Source organism: Festucalex cinctus, chromosome 1 (assembly GCF_051991245.1).
Source record: "Festucalex cinctus isolate MCC-2025b chromosome 1, RoL_Fcin_1.0, whole genome shotgun sequence".
Lineage (NCBI taxonomy): Eukaryota > Metazoa > Chordata > Actinopteri > Syngnathiformes > Syngnathidae > Festucalex > Festucalex cinctus.
This window is the reverse complement of record NC_135411.1, coordinates 18,487,659-18,508,526: the sequence shown is the minus strand read 5'-3', so window position 1 is coordinate 18,508,526 and position 20,868 is coordinate 18,487,659. Positions and strand designations below refer to the sequence as shown.

Sequence of the window (20,868 nt, the reverse complement as noted above, 5' to 3'; positions counted from 1 at the left end):
CAGTTTTAAAGGATAAGTTACAGACAGGTAAAATATTGTATAATACTTTTTATTAGCGCCATATCAATATTAAAACAATCTGTAGATTTTTTATTTATTTTTATTTAACAACATTTAATATTTCAATATCATTTACTGCACTAAGAAACAGCTAGGAATTATTCTTAACATATTGATTTATTTCATATCTATTTTCTGGCCCGGGAATTTTTTTTTTTTTTAGCTAATTTACTACCAACATTAATAAAATAATCATTGAATTCATTCAATAACATCAGTTATTTTATCAATAATAATACTTTTATCCTTTATAAAATATTCTGTATGTTTTTTTGTTTTTTTTTTAAACCGTTATTTATTATATTGTCTAATATTCTGATAGTGAATTATGTGTGCTTGCTTATCATCGGTCGTGTCCCTGTGCAGACCTCTCGGAAAGCAGAGTTCATGCCGAAAAGCTCCCTGTCTGCGGACCTGCCGGACTTCAGCCTGACCGGCGACGTCTCGGTCTCGCTGGGCTTCAGGAGCACCGATAACGACGGCATCCTCCTGCAGTCGAAAAAAGCGGTCAGTCTTTGTAACCCAGCGATGACGAACATCACTTTGCTTTCAACTCCCTCATTCGGAATTCATTGTTTGATTCCATCCAGGCCAACGGGATTCATCTGGCTTTACAAAATGGCAACGTGGTTGTGTTTTTTAACAACAAGATGTGGATTTCCAACAAGAAATACAACGATGGCCAGTGGCATTATTTGACTGTGTTCAGAAAAGATGGCAGGTATGAAATTGACACATTAATCCATGCCAATTTGTTGACTGTCAAAATAGAAAAGAACAAATTACAGAATTGTAGAAAATTGTGACAAACGCAAGCGCAAATTTGTATTTTTAAAAAAAAAAATTATTATTATTTTTTTTTATAGTGCATGGGCTAGCGAACCTCAATGCCACGATTATCTCACGATATGACAACGCGATTATCGATATATTGGTCAGGTAATAAAGCCACGATAATCAACGATAGAATTAACCATAAAATAATAATAATAATAATAATGATAATAATAATAATAATAATAATAATAAATAATACATAATAAAAATAAAAAGACATAATAATAATTAATAGTAATAATAAATTATATATATATATATATATATATATATATATATATATATATATGTATGTATGTATGTATGTGTATGTGTGTGTGTGTAATATAAATAAATTAATAATAATAATAATAATACTAAGCTCATGAGTCTTCTTTGCCTGAAGATTTCCGTCCATTTCCCCGCCACTATTATGAGGCACTCCCCCTTAGTGGCCCGCCAAGTAATTGCTCAATAAGTGATGAACAATGGAGCCGTGGCTGGAACAATGGCTGTATATTAACCAATACTTAACCAATGAAAGAAAAGTACGTAGTCCTACTTTTCTGATATACAAGGATTTGGTGCCATCTTGTGGCTTGTTAGTCAGTCAGACAGTTTTTCAGTGAATAATGCAACCCTTCCATCCATCCGTTTTCTGAGCCGCTTTTCCTCACAAGGGTCGCGGGGGTGCTGGAGCCTATCCCAGCTGGCTTCGGGCAGTAGGCGGGGTACATTCTGAACTGGTTGGCAGCCAAACACAGGGCAATAATGCAACAATATACTTTTAATGACATGCTAAAATATACTTTTAGTAACACATCTTTTATCTAAGCCAGGTTAAAAAGTGTATTGACTGCCTCCTACAGGACGCAGATGCTCATTGATGACGACGACAGCGGCGTGGAGCAGAGTGGAAGCGTCCCCGTGCCGGACTCGGGTGGCTCCGTGATTCTGGGACGAGATAAATTCAAAGGCTGCATCTCCAACCTCTACACCAGACGGTGATGGTCATCGGCGAGCCGCATCCGCTTTGCACCGAAATCTGATTTTTTTTAATTTATTTTTTTAACGCTGTGTTTCTCGTTGGGCTCCAAGGCCCAGCCACATGTACAAGCCCGAGGACTTCACCAACTTCAAGTCATCCGGAAACGTCCTGGTGGACGTGTGCACCCCCGACAGTCCGATCCAACAGATGATGAATCGTGACCCCAAGAAGGTGAGCGTTGCGCTTGCATTCTGACAACACGCATTTCTACGATACACACCACAAAAATGGAGGATAAGCATTACTTGTGTCTGAATCAAACTCTTCAACATACTTGATTACAAACAAAGAAGCCACCAGAAAACGCCAAATAAAATTGCCTGATCACAAATAGGTATGTTTTGAGCCAATATAAGAGGAGGATTCCCCCAAAATGCTCCATGTGAGCAATTGGGTGTGAGCTGTGGCTGACAACAGCTCCTGTGTGAGTGTACTTGTCTTTATCGTGTTTTGTTTTGTTTTGTTTTTTCCAGTTTTATGACAGCCATTTTAGGCAGCACCCACTGAAAAACCAACATTGTTGCCATGAAGCTCCACATAATGTGTCAAATTCCCGTTCTACTGGGCCCATCCCGGGTCCTTATTGCTGTAGAATCGTGAGACTTGATTTGTTTGACTGACTTTATTCTGCTGCCTCATTTCCAGAGATGAAGAAGGAGGAGCCTAAAGACCAGCTGATGAGCGTCTAATCATAACATTGTGCCACGCTCTTCTCTTTGCTGTCATTCATTAAGAGCAACACGTTGCATGACCCTATGGACCATCTCAACTAGTTAAAGCGGAAGTCAAATCCCCAATTTTTTTTGACAATATGTTACATGCAGCCCCACTGGTCTAAATTTGGCATTCTGGTTAATATTGCGTTAGTGGAATATGAGTTAAGCAGCAAAATCCAGCCGTTTTTATGCATCTCAGGGGGCGGCCATTTTGCCACTCGCTGTCAACTGAAGATGACATAGTTGCTCAGGGCTAAAAAAAACAAAAAAAAACAAAAAAAGAACAAAAAAAAAACGCTATATAAATCTGATACATTATTATTATGATTAGGATTATTATTATTATCATCATCAATGTTGCTCAGGTCTCAGGTAACAGCCAATCACAGCTCAGCTTCAGAAGACAGATCAGCTGTGATTGGTTGTTGTCTGAGCCCTGAGCAACTGTGATGTCATCTTCAGTCGACAGCAAGTGGCAAAATGGCCGCCCCCTGAGATGGATCAAGACGGCTGGATTTTGCTTCATAACTCATATTCCACAAACGTAATATTAATCAGAATGTCATGTTTTGGGTAGTGAGGTCACATATCACATATTATTGTCAAGAAATGTTTAAGGTTGACTTCGGCTTTAAAAATGTAATATATTCAACGCCATGTTCTTTCTCTTCAGATGTGTCTCTGCTTAAACGACTCATAAATAACAAGCCTGACTAAAATCATCTCATTGTCTCTTTCTTCCATGTAACACCCAAGCACTCCATCAATGCAGCATCAATCATCATTTGAATCTTGAATACAGTTTGGATATTATTTATTAACTCGAGTCACTGATGGTGTAGTGGTTCACTCATCTGACTTGTGCAGGCAGAATGGGTTCAATTACTGTACCTTGGTGATGACGTGACGTATTTATTTATAAATAAAGTTGAGTTGAGGTGAGCTCTAGGATACAATTAAAGTGTATTACATTTTTTTTCTCACAGTTAGCTAATTATTGTACTTTTTGTATTTTCAGCAGTATCAACTCAATTCATCAATATCAACAAGAGGAATTGATGATGTACTTGCCAACGTTTTTTAAACGAATTCAGTCACTGATTCGGTTATTGTTTTCCTAAGTAAAATTTTACGTTTGCAAATGTCTTATAAACACACAAGATCCTAATCAGTCTTCTCTGAAGGACTACAGAGAATAATTACAGTTGAGAGACTTAAATAGCAGGATTTGGACAGTTTTATTTTAAACAGTGGCGCTAAACGAATACTCGATTATTAAAATGTCCATTTTTTGTTATTGATTACTTGTCAATTATCTCTAATTAGCTGTATAGAAAATGCATGGCTAGGTGAATGTAAACAAACCTGTATTTTATTACATCATAACTGCCTCATGTCACGTCAATGTGACCATGATAACACATTTTTTTAATTAGTATTTTATATATATATATATATATATATATATATATATATATATATATATATATATAATCATTTACCTAAGTTACCTTGCTAGTGATATTTAGATATGGCGCACTTTGCTTATCAACTCTTTTGAAATTACAACTGGAGAAAGATATCAAATTACAATCCTGACCCACATGGATTGAACTACATAAACTTTACAGATATGATCCGTAATGGTGGATTAACATCGTAGATCCTGCTTGTGTGAAATACGAGCTGCGATTGAAATAAAAATAAACATCCCTCAGCTCTTTAAAGTTGATTCTTTGAGGGACTTTCAAGACTGATTATTACATCATTTGCTTGTGCATCCCATACAAAATAAAACAATGAAAATTAACAATTCAATTTGACATTTTTTATACTGGATTTAAAAATCACATATATGAAATTATCAGAATTAAGTTTTAACTATATTAGTGCTGTTAGTGTTAACTCATTGATTAATCATAAACAATTATCGCATTAATTATTTATCAAATCAGATTAATCGCACTATTATTTATTTTGACCGCAGATGATCCTTTAGCTTGACAGGTAGCACAGGTTGTGTTTGAGCAATAAAGATAACTACATAACTTAAGTAAAGCATTTAATAAATGTTTGCATATGACATTCAGAATATTTGTTCATGTCAAGCTTCTTTTTAAATTATGCAAGTAGTTAACTTCATAGGAAAAAGAGGAGCATGAGAGTGTGCAGTGAATCACAAAATGTTGACGACGTCCTCATAACGTTAAATGTCGAAAGAATTAACGTAAAAGGTGCTCTTATTTGGCGGGCAAAAAAACGTTGCTGAAAAGCCTTTATAATTAGTATTTCAGGGCATATTAGAACATGTTGACTTGGGTTTGTGCACTCATCTGTCCCTGCTCACAGCACACAACAACCATGAGTGTTGCATTGTAACACATCCCAAACTTAATATGTGTTAAATAACCAATGTTGTGGTCATGTAACTGAGGGTTAAACCAAACATCAACTAGAAATATTTGGAGTGTGTGTGTGTGTGTGTGTTCTAATGAAAATATCCAATACGGTATATCAGATTACCCTCATGCTGTATTTAGGACATCACCGGAAGCTGCAACCACCTGATTTTTTTAGACAGGAACGCTAGAATTCTCAAAGGACCAGCTTTGATTGGCGTGTTTCTTCTTGTGTTTAAGGGCGTGGCCATGCGTGGGATGAACGAGAGCGCCTCCCCGTGCCCGCTACCGGGCCTTGTGACAGACGCTTATCACATGGGGGGCCCCGTGAGCCGCTTGAGTTACAGCTTACCGCTGCAGGTGCTGCAGCCCAGGTGAGTGAGTGTCCAAACGTATTTTTCATCTTATGCCGCATCATAGTTATTGTAAGACAGTTCGTCCTTTGTCTTGTCTTTTCACTTACATAATTGTTCCTGCATTTGATTACACTGAGCCTAGTCCTTTGGTCGCGAGGAGTATGGGTCAAGCCCTACGAGTAACTGACAACCCCAAAAAAGGCTTGCAATTGCCTGTGGATACCACAAGATGGCAACAAAGCACTCACTTCAACATACAGTAGGTTCTTCGCACCAAGATGCCATGCCAGCAGGTGGAAGCAAATCACAGGTCAGCGATTGAATTTGAACAAACAGATAACCGATTTGATCAGAAGACGGCGCAATATATATATATTTAAAAAACGTTTATATTTACCCTACAGTCCACCGATGCTGTTCGCAGGGGATAGGGACTGGGCCAACCCACAAATAGTGCAAACCCATTTATAATTGGTGTCAATTGAAAGGTAATGTGGGGAATCTTAAAAAAAAAAAAAAATGCTGATAGACATTAACTTTAACATGTAATGTCTTATCAATTACATATTTGATCATTGGGCAAATTAAGGCAATACAGCGTGAAATACAAAATATCGTCCGATCTCGATCCAGCCATCAGATCAGTATTAAGTCTAGTTTCCAGCAAATAACAGAGGATACATTTCCCACAAAAATAAAATCAGCAAATTTGAAAATGGTGAATGCCAAACCCAGAACTGCCAACTGTTACAGATTGTCCATATTTCGTTATGAAAATCACAGAATGCTATGGCCGTCGCATTGAATATTATTGATAATAATAAATAAACATTTTTTTTTTTTTTTTTAAAGATGGTGATGGCCATGGGAGCTAGCGAATGAGTCCAACGTTAGCCGAAAGCTAACGTCTTAATGCTTATCAATGCCAATCCCTATTATTCATATTAGCTATACCACTACCATGCGTAGTTTGAGAAGCTCATAGAAATATAGAAAGAACTTCAAAATAAAGCGTTCCAAATAATACACTGACAGCAATGCAAATATGTCTTAGTAGACTCTTATTTTTAAGTTTGACCTCATGGTGGCGTGATGGCTAGCTTGACTTCCCTTTTCGACGTTTATGATTTTCTTATCATACTTTTTATTGACATTAGTTGCGACAAACATCAAAACAACGCTATCCCAAACTCATATTCAATTGTTAATTTAGAACGCTAAGAAATCGCTAGTTAATTACGCCGTCATTGTATGGCACGGCACAAATCTCCGACGTGAGTGGCTATCCGCTAGCTGTTAGCATTAGTAACGAGTGCCTGACTGGTAACATAAATGAGTGTGGCAGCTGGTAACTGGCTTGCTTTCTTTATTCTGGACCAAGGCTACTTTGTAATTCACTCTCCATGTTTAAAGGAAGGGAATGTACCTTAAATTTTACTTTGAGGTCTTTTCATTATTAGGGAGGAAAAAAGATAGCTCAATGCTGTTTTACTTTTCTAAGAGTAGCTCGTGGTGGAAAAAAGGTTGGAGACTAACGTGGTAACCCATTTCTTGGTGGCTATAACTCTTCAATATGGTAGTTTTAACCCTTGTTTGACCAAATCTTAATCTAACGTGCTAGGTCAAATCCTTTAATATAAATAACTTCATACTGGCTCAGTCTCTTCTGAACCCAGTGCTTGGTTCACAATTTCACCCAATTTGAGGGACTTACCTCATTCTCTGCCAATGACGGATAAAAGACGCCAAATATCCGTTTTACCTGTGCTGGCACTGAATATCAGTGTAAATCATTCTTTCCCTCTAGGCCGCACTTCTCCCTGGACATCCGGACTCGATCCCCAGAGGGCCTGCTGTTCTTCGCCGCGACTCGAGGAGGTGACGCTCACCTGGCTCTGTACATGTCCAAAGGGAGAATCCGACTGTCTGTGGGCAAACACAACGAGATCTTCAACAGGGAGAAGTACAACGATGGAAAGTGGCACTCGGTGAGTAGACCGACAAAAGTAGACCGATTGTTTTGAATCACAAACAGAATAGTTTTGCCACTCCGCTCCACTGCACAATAGGTGTATATGATACTGCTGTTTCCTGCAGGTGATGTTCAGTTTGGAGAAGAAGAAATTCCGCCTGGTGGTGGACGGGATACGAGCGCAGGATGGTCTGCTGAGTGCGGCTGATGTGGCCTCCATGAAGCACTTCATGTCGCCCGTGTTCTTGGGCAGTGCCCCGGACTACCTCCACAAAGAGTTAAAGGTTATTTTACAACATCAAGATCCCACCATCTTACACGTGAAATACTCTTGTTTGTGATTTGTACTTTTGGTTACTTGTAGTCCAAGAACCTCCCAAAGCAAACTATGTCCGGCTGCGTGCGCCATTTCAACATGAACGGAGCGCACATGCTGAATCCGAGCACAAACCACGGGGCCGGCCCCTGTTTTGAGGGCCACACTCAGAGGGGGGCCTACTTCGCGGGGAACGGAGCGCACGTCGTCATCAGTGAGAACTCACTACTGATATAACCACAACATTTGGCTCACTCTTTGAGCTGCAATGTAAACATCAAGTCATACCATACATACAATTCTAGTTTGACAGATATTCTATTTACATAAATGCTCTACTTAACATGAATTAAAACAAAGAATCTCTATCTATAAATTGCCTTCCAGATGACTCCTTTGCTGTGGGATCCAGTTTTGAGCTACTGTTTAATGTTCGCCCAAGGACGCCAACTGGGCTCCTGCTGCACGTGGGCGGTTCTAGTGGAACTCATCAAGGCCATTATGTCAGTATTTACCTGCACAGAGGAGAGGTGAGGACTGATTGGCTGTTACAAATACTATCACACAAAAGTGACCTTTTAGGGGCACCATTTGCAGCTTGGGTGGATTATATGCTCGTATCTGTTTGGTTCTGCAATGTCCAAAAAGGGCTCATGGATACACAAGAATGAACTCAAAAGTCTATTCATCATTATACTCCATTGAATTCAGTAAATAAGAAAATTAGACTACAATTTGGGAGTCAGGTAAACTAACATATAATACATAAATCAAGTTCATAGAAGGGGCCATATAAGCAAATCAAACCTATATAGCACCCAAGTACACAGTAATATTGAATGAAAATAAGGCAGAAAAATACATTTCAAACTAAGTAAAACAGAGTAGGGTGGCCAAAAATCTGCAATTAAAAAACTACGGTCATAAAAAGTAAGGTAAAACAGAAATACATAAGACAACAAAATGAATCAGACAAAGTAAAAAATATAAATTGAAATAAGTAAAAAATAAAATTATTACATTCAAACAAGGAATAAAATTAAGTACGGTGCATACCGAACTAAAACATAGTAAAAATGAAACAAAATAAGGGAGTAAAATGAAAATAAATAGCTAATTAGACAATTAGTTATGTTAGCTAGTAGCATAACAAACAGATGGAGAAAGGATAAGTTAAAATTCAAATAAATTTCAAGTGTGTCACTAAATTAGGTAAAAGTTTCCCAGTGAAAAGCTTCACTGACAAAAAAAAAAAATCTCAAAATACAATGCAAGTAAATACAAATGAGTTGACTTTCGGTAAAAACGAAGTAGGAGGTAACAATTGACAATTCCTAGCTTACATCACTTTTTCAAAATGGCAGTCAACTCGGTGAAAGAAATCTCTCCACTCATTGAAAAGCATGTTCGATTTGTGAGGATGATATTGATTCCAAAATGTGTTGAAATGTCGTTTGACTTTAACAATCTGCCTGGTTTGTGTGCTAGTCACAGGCAAAAGCAATACAATACGCCGTTTGTTTTCAGCGTGGAAAGGAAGCGTTTGCATTGCGTTACATTGGCGAAGTATTAGTAATGGACGGATGTTCGGAAGAGACTACTTTTAAAACCATGCACAGTTAGGATAAACAGAATGTGAATCTTAATCTGAATATGATACCAAACTAGCATGGCGTACCTGCTAGCTAAGGCCACATCATGATGCTAACTTCCTTAGCATCACCTCACTCATTATCAGCTCTTTATTTACTGTACAAGTGATTTACAGTACGTTCCAGCACTCCGCCATGCGTGTGCCAGAATGTGAACACACGTCCATGATTATTTTATGATGCATTAAAGCCTCTTGATAGGACATGAGACACCACTAGTTTGGCTGGGTTTTTTTTTTGTGTCCAACTGTCACATGAAAGCAATTACTGTCTTTTCAAATCGTGAGTCACTGGACTATTACAGGTCATGGACTTTTGATTAAAAAAAAATTTTAAAAAAGTGGGGGCGCCAAGTCATTATAGCTCAGGGACACTATTTAATTTGACTGTTTTTCATACTCAGTTTCTTTAAAGGGATATTTGACTCATTGAGCCATTTTCAGCAGTAAAAAGTTCATATTTTGTCTGTAATTAATGTGTTGACTTCATTATTTTTCATGTACAATTAATATTCAACTTGCTGTCGACTGATGATGACATCACCAATAGAGGAAGTAGGTAACGACCAATCATGGCTCTGTTTGCTGACCAAACTCAGAAAACAGGTGAGCCATGATTGGCCATTACCTACTTCCTCTATTGGTGATGTCATCATCAGTCGACAGCAAGTTGAAAAATTACTTTTTTTAAAGGTATTAATTGTACATGAAAAAAATAGTGAAGTTACCACATTCATTCTGGACAAAATATTAACTTTTAACTGCTGAAAATGGTTCAATAAGTCAAGCGTCCCTTAAAAAGGTGCTCTGAAAACTATCTTGTATACATGTTAGCATCAGCGCAGCAGTTTTCAATTTGTTATAGTTAGTATTTATTTTGTTTTAACTTTTTTTCTTCAATTCAGTGAGTTTGAATTAGTTTTTAGAGCAAGTTTGTTAGTTTAATTTGGTTTTTCGAAAATGCTCTGTTTCTGTTCAGTTTTTATTATGTAGTTTTAGTATTAGTTTTCTTTCTTTTACATACAGTTATATGGAGTATTTGTCAAGGGTAAGATTAAAAAAAATAATAATGTCATTAGGTATTGTGTATTAGAAAACTACAATTCTCAAACTGTTTGACCTTTCTTATTCTGTAGCTATTCCAAATTAAATACATTTAATATGAACCCCGAAAGCTCATGTACGGTATGAGCAAAAGGACATTTGTCTATCAATATAGTTAATTTAAGATGTAATATCACTTTTTATTTATTTTTTTAATATAATTTTTTAATTGTAATTTTGGCTATTTCTTTCTTTTTCATTAACTATAATAAGCTTAATCAGCATGTGTGATTTGAGAATACGGAATACTATACAGATTTTCATAGGGTATTTTTGAACAATACATTTCTTTTCCTTTTTTGTTCTTAACTTATATGAATGCGTTGCAACTGACATTTTTTTTTTTTTTTTTTTTTGATACAGGTGGTGGCACTAGTTAACAATGGCAAAGGTGAGTTCATGGCGTCTGTGAAGCCAAAAACGACACTCTGCGATGGAACGTTTCATAAAATTTCCGGTAAATTGCTATCGTCGTCATATTTCCATTCACTCCCATATAAACATGATGTATGCATACATATGACTTGACATCCATATCTTGCAGTCATCAAGAGGAAGAATGTTGTGCAACTGCACGTGGACACAGTGGACACGTACAAGATAGGACCACCGTCTTCCACCGACACCTTGACCAAATATCCCCTTTATGTGGGAGGAGTTCCTGGTGAGTGAGCGTCTCATCTTGAAGGCATTTACACAATTCGACAACCGAAAAGGCCCTTTTCTCAAATTACTCCCATAGTAAGAATCGTCCAACACAGCACGTCGCAATGCTTTTGCCCACGTGGTCCCCCCTGTCGCACAGTTCGACCAAACGCCAATTATCAATTGACACGCTGAGTTGAGGCGCACTCTCCTCCGCAGGTGAGGCGACATCGCTGCGGACGCCGCCCGTCACGTCGTCCTTTGTGGGCTGCATCCAGGACATGAAGGTGGACGGCGAGTCCGTCTCTTTCGCCAGGTTGCCCTCGGTGGTCGGACCCGTCAACCTCAAGGAATGTCCGGGCTGAAATGCATCACTGCGTTGTTTTTGTCTGAAACGTGGGACCACCTATAACCATGTGCAATCTGTTACCAAGAAGACAGAGAATGTGTGTATCACAATGTATATATGGTCATGTGTGTGTATGGATGTATTTATTTTAAAATCATGGACATCACCATTTCCTCAATGCATCTCGTTTTCGTGACTTGTCATTTGGGGCTGCAGTGTACAGTACATACAACAGCACTTTAAGGACATGTTTGATATATATGTGTATATATATATATATATATATATATATATATATATATATATATATATATATATATATATATATATATATATAAATACAGGATATATATTGTGTTGATGCTTGGAGATGAAAAATGTTTGGACCCAAACCTTCATGTAACAATAGTTTGCAGTTGATGGTGCTCGCTACTTTTCCGGTTTGGCATGTTTGAGTCCCTATTGCATCATTTGAGTCCCCACAAAGGCCAAGAAAATACGTCTATGACTGTTTTCCATTTGTTTGTTTTTTTGCATTCCTTTTGCATGCATTCTTCCGAGTGGTTCTCGATGCGGTTTACACTGGACAACAGCATGTCCTGAGTTCAGTACAGTTGATGACTAAAATGAAACAATACGGCCCAAAAAGATACTGATGGATAATTCAGACATTGTTTACCTCTGATTGCCAAAGAGAGAAACAAAAAAAGCAGAAAAGAATCACAATTAGATTTTTTTGATTAGTTTAAAACTTGCATTCCTGTTTTGTGACCACTAGTTTGTAAACCATTTTGTAATATTGCCAATTAAACATCTGCAATGTATTTTTGTGCATTTCTTTTTTGATAATCTGGATTGACTAGAGAGCCAACCTTTATAGACCTACACTACACTATCTCAAGCATTTGCACATAATCACCTTTGCTGATGTGGAAACTAGCTCTGTACAAGAAAACTCCATCAGGAAAAAAAGAAGACTGAAGAAAGAGAATGCAGTTTTCCACGAGAAACTCATCAAAAAGTCTAAAATGCTTCATGTGCGTGTATGCTGCGGAAGGTCAGAAAACATTGATGAATGGTCACCAGTATTCACCCTCACATCTCTACGTCTTATGCCCAGTTCAACCTCTGAAAATATAACAATCGCCAGTATTTTTGGATTATTTATGGCATTGATGGGAAAATTGATGAACTTAGCATTGATGGAAGGTGGTTTCAATCAACAAATGACGTTTCGGCTCAAAATATTGACGGATTAACGATGATAGAAGGGCGAGTCCCCACTGTTGACGATTGCTGAATGACAGACTCAAAATTCTTTGACGTGCCCACCTCTGGTTCATATGATTGATGCTGTGGATTAACGTCCCACCATTTAGGGGAACTAACATATTTTCCAGATTATAACCGACACTTTTTTTCATGCGCTCTGAACCCTGCGGCCTATGTAACTATGCAGTTTTTTTTGTTTTTTTTGTTTTTTTTTATCTTAGGCTCCAGCACCCCCATGACCTTTGTGAGGAATAAGCGGTTAAGAAAATGGATGGATGGATTTATTTTCACTTTTTGGCAGGGGGTGGGTACAACCCAGGATTTCATGGGAATTCATGGGAAACGCTCTCTGTTTTGTCAAGAATTTTGGGGGGGTTAAATAAAGTAATGCATCTTTACACAACGACTTAAGTATTTTTTTCCAGAAAAGGTGAAAACTGACCCGAATATTGATTATATTTATTGGGAACGGTGGCATCCTGAGGATATGTTTAAGGCAAAAAAGGTCAAATTATAAAATAATTAAGCCATTTTATAAAGAGGGCGACGATATCCCGTTTTATCCCCCACACTGAATAACGGGGTTACTCACTGTAGTTGTCAATAAATTAATAATAATAATAATTCATATTGGTTGGGATTGGGAATCATTGTGTTGAGAGATTTTTCATGTCCTCGGTGATGTGTAATGTTGTGCTTGTGCCACTGTGAGGCGCTCGAATACTTTTCTTTTATCTTCCTTTGTTCTTTTATCTTCTTTTTACTCTGAGCATGGATGCTGTTGAAAGCAGACGTGTTTTGTTGTGCTCCGCAATAAATACGCTATACTTGGCTAAAGACACATCTTTCCTTCATCCATTCATCCGAATGCACCGTTAAGCTGCCAAAACTTAACAGGTTATGGGCCCAGGAGACATTCGGAAGGAAAGTTGGTCAGTATCCACCGTGTAGAAAGTCGCGACGAACAGCGTGCTAACGGACGGCTAATTAGCAAGAAGAGTTAACTAGCATCATGGGTCCACGAGGGACAAGCAGGTTGCCTCGGCTGACGTTCGACGGAGATGAAAGCAAGTATGATCTTTGGGAGACCAAAATGTTGGGACATTTCCATCTAATAGGGCTGAAAGAAACTGCTGGAAGAACCAACGACCAACGCTGCAAGAGCAACAGGTGAAAAGAAAAATGCTGACGCATACGCAGAAATGATTCACCTCCTCGATGACAAAAGCCTCTCATTAATTATGAGAGATGCGCCAAATGATGGAAGAAAAGCTTTGAAAAATTTTAAGGGAGTATTATGCCGTGAAAGGGAAACCCCGCATAATCAGTCTGTACACTATGCTTACTTCACTGCAGAAGGGTGACGACGAAAGCATAATGGACTACATCATCAGAGCTGAAACTGCCATCACAGCATTGAGAAATGCAGGTGAAACGTTGGGAGATTATTAGTAGCCATGGTCTTGAAGGGACTGCCTGAAAGCTTCAAGCCATTCGCAATACATGTGGCACATACAGAGGATGACATCACGTTTGCAAATTTCAAAACTAAGCTGAGAAGTTTTGAAGAGACGGGGAAAAAAAGGGAACGAAAGTCCACTAGATTAACGCTAACGTATAATGCAAAACACCAGAGACGGGCTAATGGAGATTAGTATAGATGTTGGAATAACTCTAAACCTTCAAACCACTCTAAATGTTCTATTTGAAAAACTGTTTTAACGAACACAGAAGTTGTCGTTTGTTTAAAATATTTTATACAGTCTTCCCTCGCTATAACGCGGTTCACTTTTCGCGGTCTCGCTGTATCGCTAATTTTTTTTTAAGTGCAATTTTGCATATTTTTTTGACAGTAATATACCCATTTTATAAAATTTATGAAGGTTTGAACAGTGTCAAAGTTTGAACAAGAGAGAAATGTGAGAACATGTAAATGCCTCAATGAGAAAAAGTGTATAAATTGTGCGGTCGGGGATTTTAGAGCCTTAAAACATTTATAAGAATTGTAAAACATAAAGCCAACTACTTCGCGGATTTCATTTATTGCGGGTATTTTTTGGAACCTAACCCCAGCGGAAAACGAGGGAACACTGTATCTTCACATTTCTTCAAGCTAGAGTAGCTAACTATCCAGCTCGTGATCCAACTAGCTAGCTAGCTTTCTTTCTTTAAAAAATAAAAATAAAATAAAATAAAATAAAAAGCTGCTTATGGGTTGACTGTATTCGAAAAGTGTTTTTGTACAAATAAACTTCAGTTAAATATCTACTGGATCAGTGGTGTCAAAGTCCAGTCCTCGAGGGCCAGAGTCCTGTATGTTTTTTAGGTTTCCCATGTTCAACACAGCTGATTCATATTTAAGCTCATCAGCAAGCTCTGCAGGAGCGTGATAATGATCCTGATCATTAAATCAGGTGTGTTGGAGTAGGGAAACCTGAAAAACATGCAGGACTCCGGCCCCCGAGGACTTTTTTTTTTTGTGACACTGTGTACTAGATGATGAATGTCGGTGAACATCAGCAGCATATGAACACAAAATGACTGATTTATTTTCTCATCTACATCTCAATGTTTTCTGCTGTTAGTTTGTGGACATGCGTGGCTGGAGGTTGGAAAGTTCCGACCGCCGAGAGGTTCCATCCGTGTTGAACGTGGCCAGTAATACTTTGGTGGCAGATGTCCAGGAGCTTCCTCCTTCCATTCAAGCTCTACACTGGGTGGCACCGGCGTCATACCAGGACAACAGGGTGAGTCCAAGGCTGCACTCTGTTAATGTTACAGCAATAATAAAAACAAGTTTACTGCCACTCAAACGTTGATTTATTTGTTACTGATGTTTTTGCACAACCTCAAAAATATGTGTGTTGTGTGCTGAAAGTTGGTTCCCAAGGGCGCATACACAAATAAGATTTTATCTATTTATTCACATTGAGAGGCAGAAACTCAGAGACAGTGCGCAGGACAGGTGGACAATAATCTGGCAAAACACACACAATTCTCAGAACCCTAAAATAGACAGTCAATCAATCTCATTGGTTGTGGCTAGACATGTGAGTACTTGTACTGACATGGAATTCTATGATTGGCTGTTAACCCAGTAATTACAGATTGATCCCGACAACAACAAACATCATATAGCATAAAAGATCCTTGACAAACATCATAAAGCCTAAAACCAGTTGAAACTTGGTGGTTATATCACGGTTACATCAGTTCAAAACAGACACTTGACCTCCCAACTTAACAGGTCATGAACTCAAGCTTATCCCAGACATGACAATGTGTTAGTGTCTTGTTTGATTTTGAATGAATTTATGTTAAATAATGTTGGACATTTTTTTCTTCACATTTCTTCCTGGAAGAGGATGACTCACCTGTAATCAAATCCAGCTTTTAATAATACATTGCACTGTTTTCCTTCAAAATTTGTAGTTTCGGATTTATGGCCAGTCAGCTGTTTTAATGCGTGCTGCATTTATAACTTTCTCAACAAAACACCACACCTGGTGCTCTTTGTATGAACACTATCTTGAGCTGCTCCTTCTTGTTTCATTTCCTGCCTGCAATATTTCAAGTTGATAGGCTGCTTAACTACAGGGCAAGGGCAATAGCAAGGGAAGGCAAGTTTATTTGTATAGCACCTTTAATACACAAGGCAACTCAATGTGCTTTATACAAGGACAGACAACACATAAGCATAAACAAACTAGTTAACATTCAGAGGAAGAAGAATAAATAAAAATAGGTTACAAAATTTACTAAAAAGAACATACAATGACAATATTAAAACATTCAGCAAACTTTAAAACATTTAGCGTAAGGAAGTTTAAAATAATAATAAAAATAATAATTAAAAAGGAAGAAGAAAAAACGTAATTAAAGCCGTTTAAAAGTCCCTAATCAAAGGTATAAGAAAAAAGCAAAGTTTTTAACCTGGATTTAAAAGCATTTACACTCGGGGCTGACTTCATTTTTGTTGGCAGCCTATTCCATCTGTGTGCAGCATAATAGCTAATTGCAGCTTCACCATGTTTGCTTCGAACTCTGGGTTCCACTAGTTGGCCCAAGTCTGTAGATCTCAAAGCCCTGCTGGGTTTGTACTCAATCAGCATTTCTTGGATATATTCAGGACCCAAACCATTTAGTGATTTATAGACTAGTAGCAGAACTTTAAAATCGATTCTACAGCTGTTTTGTAAACAGCGGGACGTTTATGTGGAGAGACAGCGTTTACACCCCTCCAGCCAATCGCAGAGCAGGGGGGTGGTGTGTCCCAAACGGGGCTGGGCGAACGTGTCGGCTGCGTGACGTCACTCCCGCGGCAATTTGAAAGCACGCACGGATTTTTTATATATTTTTTTACTCACTCATTCACACATGTAAACTTCTGTGAGTGAGTGAGTGAAAAATAAATAAATCCGTGCGTGCTTTCAAATTGCCGCGGGAGTGACGTCACAAAGCCGACACGTTCGCCCGCCCAGTTTGCGACACACCACCCCCCTGCTCTGCGATTGGCTGGAGGGGTGTAAACACTGTCTTCCCACAGAAACATCCCGCTGTTTACAAAACAAACACAAAATGGCAAAATACAGGATGGCGGGGGGTGCGGGTTTAGGACGAACTCACCACCAGAAATGAAGACAAGCCCTGATATGTAAGTTGAGAAGTAGTTTGATTGTTTAAATCCTGTATTTAAAAAGTGCCTTTTCCAGAGTGAAACTGGCAGACAGTGCCTTTAACTGGATACTTCAGAGTCCCGCCAGAGTTATGATGTTCAGAAGGTCAGGAGACCAGAGGAAGGATCAGAGGAAAGAAAGATGAAGCAAAGTCAAATCCAGGATCAACCAGACAGTACCTGCCACCCACAGGGTTACAAAACTAGAATCTTTCACCAACCTCAGATTAGGGAGAGCTCAAGAGACCAGAGGAAAAACTAAAGAAAGGAATTTCACGGCTTTTTTTTCTCTCCGAATTTTCAGCGTTATGTTTTTGTATTGCTATGCATGACAGCTGTCCTCGCTTCCAAACTGCTTCCATTTGCACAAGTGAGAAAGAACAGGGAGAACAATCACCTTCTCAGGTGTTGAGTGAAATAGCGTTGTGTCATCTTGGAGGAGCGGGACCTCCGCCTTTCCTACACATGAAAAATGCTCCATCTCACCCTCGACATGAATGAAGAAAAGCAGTATAGCAAATGGATTAACGCAACCTTTAATTTTGTCAATTTAGAGGAAGTTGAGTATACAGGTGGGGAAACTTCACCTTGCCTCACTGTTACTCATAAACTTGAGTGTGTCTGAAAGCAGACACACCCAAAAGTGTGTGCATGTCTGTTTTTGTTTGCACAGTGTGATTCACGTGTGACTCTCCTGTCTGAGGTGACACAGTTGTAACGCACATACACACCTTAAGTCTCAGTGATATGTTGTATCGAACTAACATTTGTAGTTTAGAGGACTTTAGAAGAGGCCAATAATCAAATATGCGATACACTAGATGCCATGCTTACTATATAGTGTGTTTATGATACTGTATATGTGATGACCTACATCAGGAGTCAACAACTTTTTGAAATGAGAGCTACTTCTTGGCTACCGATTAGTGCGAAGGACTACCAGTGTGATGCACACCACTGAAATAACAAGTGTGTTCAAATTACCTTTATATGAAGATAAACGGTTCAGAAAATGGATTTATGGATGTAATTATTAATGTACAGGCTGGTTGAAAAAGAATTACCCTATTTCATGATCAAATATTCTATGAAGGAAAAATCGCAAAAAAATAACACTTATAAGACAAGTATTCTACTAACAGTAAAATTTTATTTCACATGTTACAAGTGCTCAATATGGGCTCCCCTTGCAGCACGAACAACATTAATTCGACATGAGAATTCTTCCCAAACACATTGAAGCACATCGGGATCAATTGAAATGATCGCTGTTGTTATTCGATGTTTTAACTTTTCCAGGTCAGTTGGTAATAGCGGAAACAAAGATTTATCTTTTACAAAGCCCCAGAGGGAAAAAAAAACCTCACAAACTGTGAGGTCACGAGATCTAGGAGGCCACGCACAAAGAACTTTTTTTTTTTTTTTTGCTGCCGCAGCCAGACGCATGAGTCTGTCAGTGTCACGTGACAATTATAGAAAACTGGGAAATCTACTTGTCAAAGCAGAACCTCTCTTACTTAAATGAAGAATATGAGCAGCCTCTCAAACTTTTAGATTCCATTTGGCTTGTAGGCCACCATTGTTTGCTACTCTCTCTCATCAACTTCCAAGTGAAAATCACAAAGCAAGCAGGCTAAGAAATCAAACTTACGTGATACAGCACCTGCATGTACCACAAAATATTTCACGACCTTCACCACTATTTGTGGTGTTGGATTATATCACAGTAGATTTTTATTATATTTGTTTTCTAAAATAAATATCATAAAACATGAAAAATTTAGAATCACAATTACTCATTCAAGGTTTTTTTTATTTTTTAAGTACACTCACTCACACAAACACGCACACACCCAAACATGTCTCCCGAGTGTCGAAGCGAACCCACGCTGCCTACATCGAGGCGACGGTACCACACCGTCCCACCACCCAGAGCCCACTCATTCAAGTTGGAAAAGTGACCATACCTGTGTATGTTAGTTCTTCGCGTCATCAAAGTTGCACTAACTCCACGAATAAAGATAAGCAGCTGTGCTGTGGCCTGCTCCTCCGTGCTCTCATCCAGTGCTGATGAAAAAAGGCGATTTTTGTTGTCTTGTCCTGCAGCTGGCCATATTGTGCGGTATAGTTGCATTCAAAACTGGGCACTTAAGTTTCCCGTCGGTTCCCGTAGTTGAGACACCCGATTTTCGCCAACTGCTTCCGCATGTTCAGCCAATGATTTGACTCGAAAAATACCAAAACGAGAGTCTTTCCTCATCCCGATCGACGGATAGAAACATTCAGTCGGTGCTCAGAAAGTGTATTTAATCGAGGCTTACGTCGCTGCCTGTGTCCAAATTCACAAGGCTGGGTCCTGCGAAGGCCGAATTCGTCGGCTACATGACGTCACTCTCGGCGCAACTCGACAACACGCACGGACTTGCGTATGAATGGAGTGTCGGTCAATGCGCAGCTGACAAGCAGAATTGACAATCCGTGACCATCAATGAACCATTGAATATTCGCTGAAAAGTGGGCGTTGATAACAACGGGAAGAAACGTCAGACTGAAGGGCCGAGCTCATGAGCGATTGCGCATGTCAAGGATTTATTTTTTTTTTGTCAGTTTGGGAGTTGGGGGACTGGGATTGTTCAGGGGACCGAGCCAAATATGAAGGCGGGCCGGGTCTGGCCCGCGGGCCGTAGTTTGGGAACCCCTGCTGTCGAGAAATATTATAGCTCCTATACTTTTCTTGGATGCATTCTCCAATTTGGCCACCAGTCATTTTGTTATTTATCAAGTGATTTAGGCCCAAAAAAAATTATCCCTAATCCCTTTGTCTCCCTCGACCCTGAACCCCCATCCGGCCCACATACATCAATCCGTACAGTCAATGCAGTTCGTCAGTTGGCGATGGGGCGTGTCCTCATTGTCTGCGTGCGTGTGTGTCTGTGTGTGCGTGTGCTTGGGTGTGTGTGTGTGTGTGTGTGTGTGTGTGTGTGTGTGTGTGTTTAAGAGTCCGAAGCAGGGGAAAGTGGAACGTTATTTCACACGGACTAAACATCAGGCATGTCAGATAGCTCGATGGCCCGACACGGGCACGCCGGAGGGGTTCTGCTCAGGACGGTGTTGTGGGGGTCTTTGATCGGGCTGTGCTGGGCTGGCAATGGGCCCATTCAGGGAAGGGAGTCTCGACCCCGGTACGGCAGACATGACGGCAGAGGGAGGTTAAGACACCAAGCGGACCAGTGGCAAGAGTATCCAAGCTTAACCGGGCAGGAGAGCGATGGGGGACAAGTGGTCCGTTTTCCTTCTGTCAGTGACGACTGGGCCAGGAGTCGCATTCAGGTAAAGGACGGGTCTTAAGGTGTGTTGGTTTATCTGGGAAAAGGACAAAGGTTGCACTCTTGTCAGGTAATATTTCCACAAGTTCAAGTTCAGCACTCTGACGGGCGTCTCCATAAAAGACATTTATCCGACGGAAATGTGCTGCAATGAGAAATATAT

General features: G+C 39.3%; 2 protein-coding genes across 5 annotated transcripts in view; both read left to right on the top strand.

The window, feature by feature from the left end:
* Positions 1–11,693, top strand: part of LOC144018222 (laminin subunit alpha-3-like) — a 100,231-nt gene extending 88,538 nt beyond the window's left edge. Inside the window, exons 66-77 of one of the 2 annotated variants that reach the window (XM_077520480.1) lie at positions 427–567; positions 651–781; positions 1,746–1,880; positions 1,975–2,095; positions 5,280–5,413; positions 7,203–7,383; positions 7,493–7,651; positions 7,732–7,897; positions 8,071–8,213; positions 10,802–10,895; positions 10,983–11,102; positions 11,303–11,693. In XM_077520480.1, the coding sequence (XP_077376606.1) occupies positions 427–567; positions 651–781; positions 1,746–1,880; positions 1,975–2,095; positions 5,280–5,413; positions 7,203–7,383; positions 7,493–7,651; positions 7,732–7,897; positions 8,071–8,213; positions 10,802–10,895; positions 10,983–11,102; positions 11,303–11,448 (1,671 nt within the window). In that variant the 3' untranslated portion in view covers positions 11,449–11,693. Of the gene's footprint in view, positions 1–426; positions 568–650; positions 782–1,745; positions 1,881–1,974; positions 2,096–2,569; positions 2,807–5,279; positions 5,414–7,202; positions 7,384–7,492; positions 7,652–7,731; positions 7,898–8,070; positions 8,214–10,801; positions 10,896–10,982; positions 11,103–11,302 lie in introns of those variants that run through there. The other variant, XM_077520482.1, reaches the window with a different exon arrangement.
* A 1,793-nt stretch (positions 11,694–13,486) lies between these two features.
* The window catches only part of LOC144018244 (laminin subunit alpha-3), a 29,565-nt gene continuing 22,183 nt past the window's right edge, over positions 13,487–20,868 (top strand). Inside the window, exons 1-3 of one of the 3 annotated variants that reach the window (XM_077520484.1) lie at positions 13,487–13,874; positions 14,061–14,133; positions 15,290–15,451. In XM_077520484.1, the coding sequence (XP_077376610.1) occupies positions 14,128–14,133; positions 15,290–15,451 (168 nt within the window). In that variant the 5' untranslated portion in view covers positions 13,487–13,874; positions 14,061–14,127. Of the gene's footprint in view, positions 13,875–14,060; positions 14,134–15,289; positions 15,452–20,000; positions 20,710–20,868 lie in introns of those variants that run through there. The other 2 variants (XM_077520485.1, XM_077520483.1) reach the window with 2 other exon arrangements.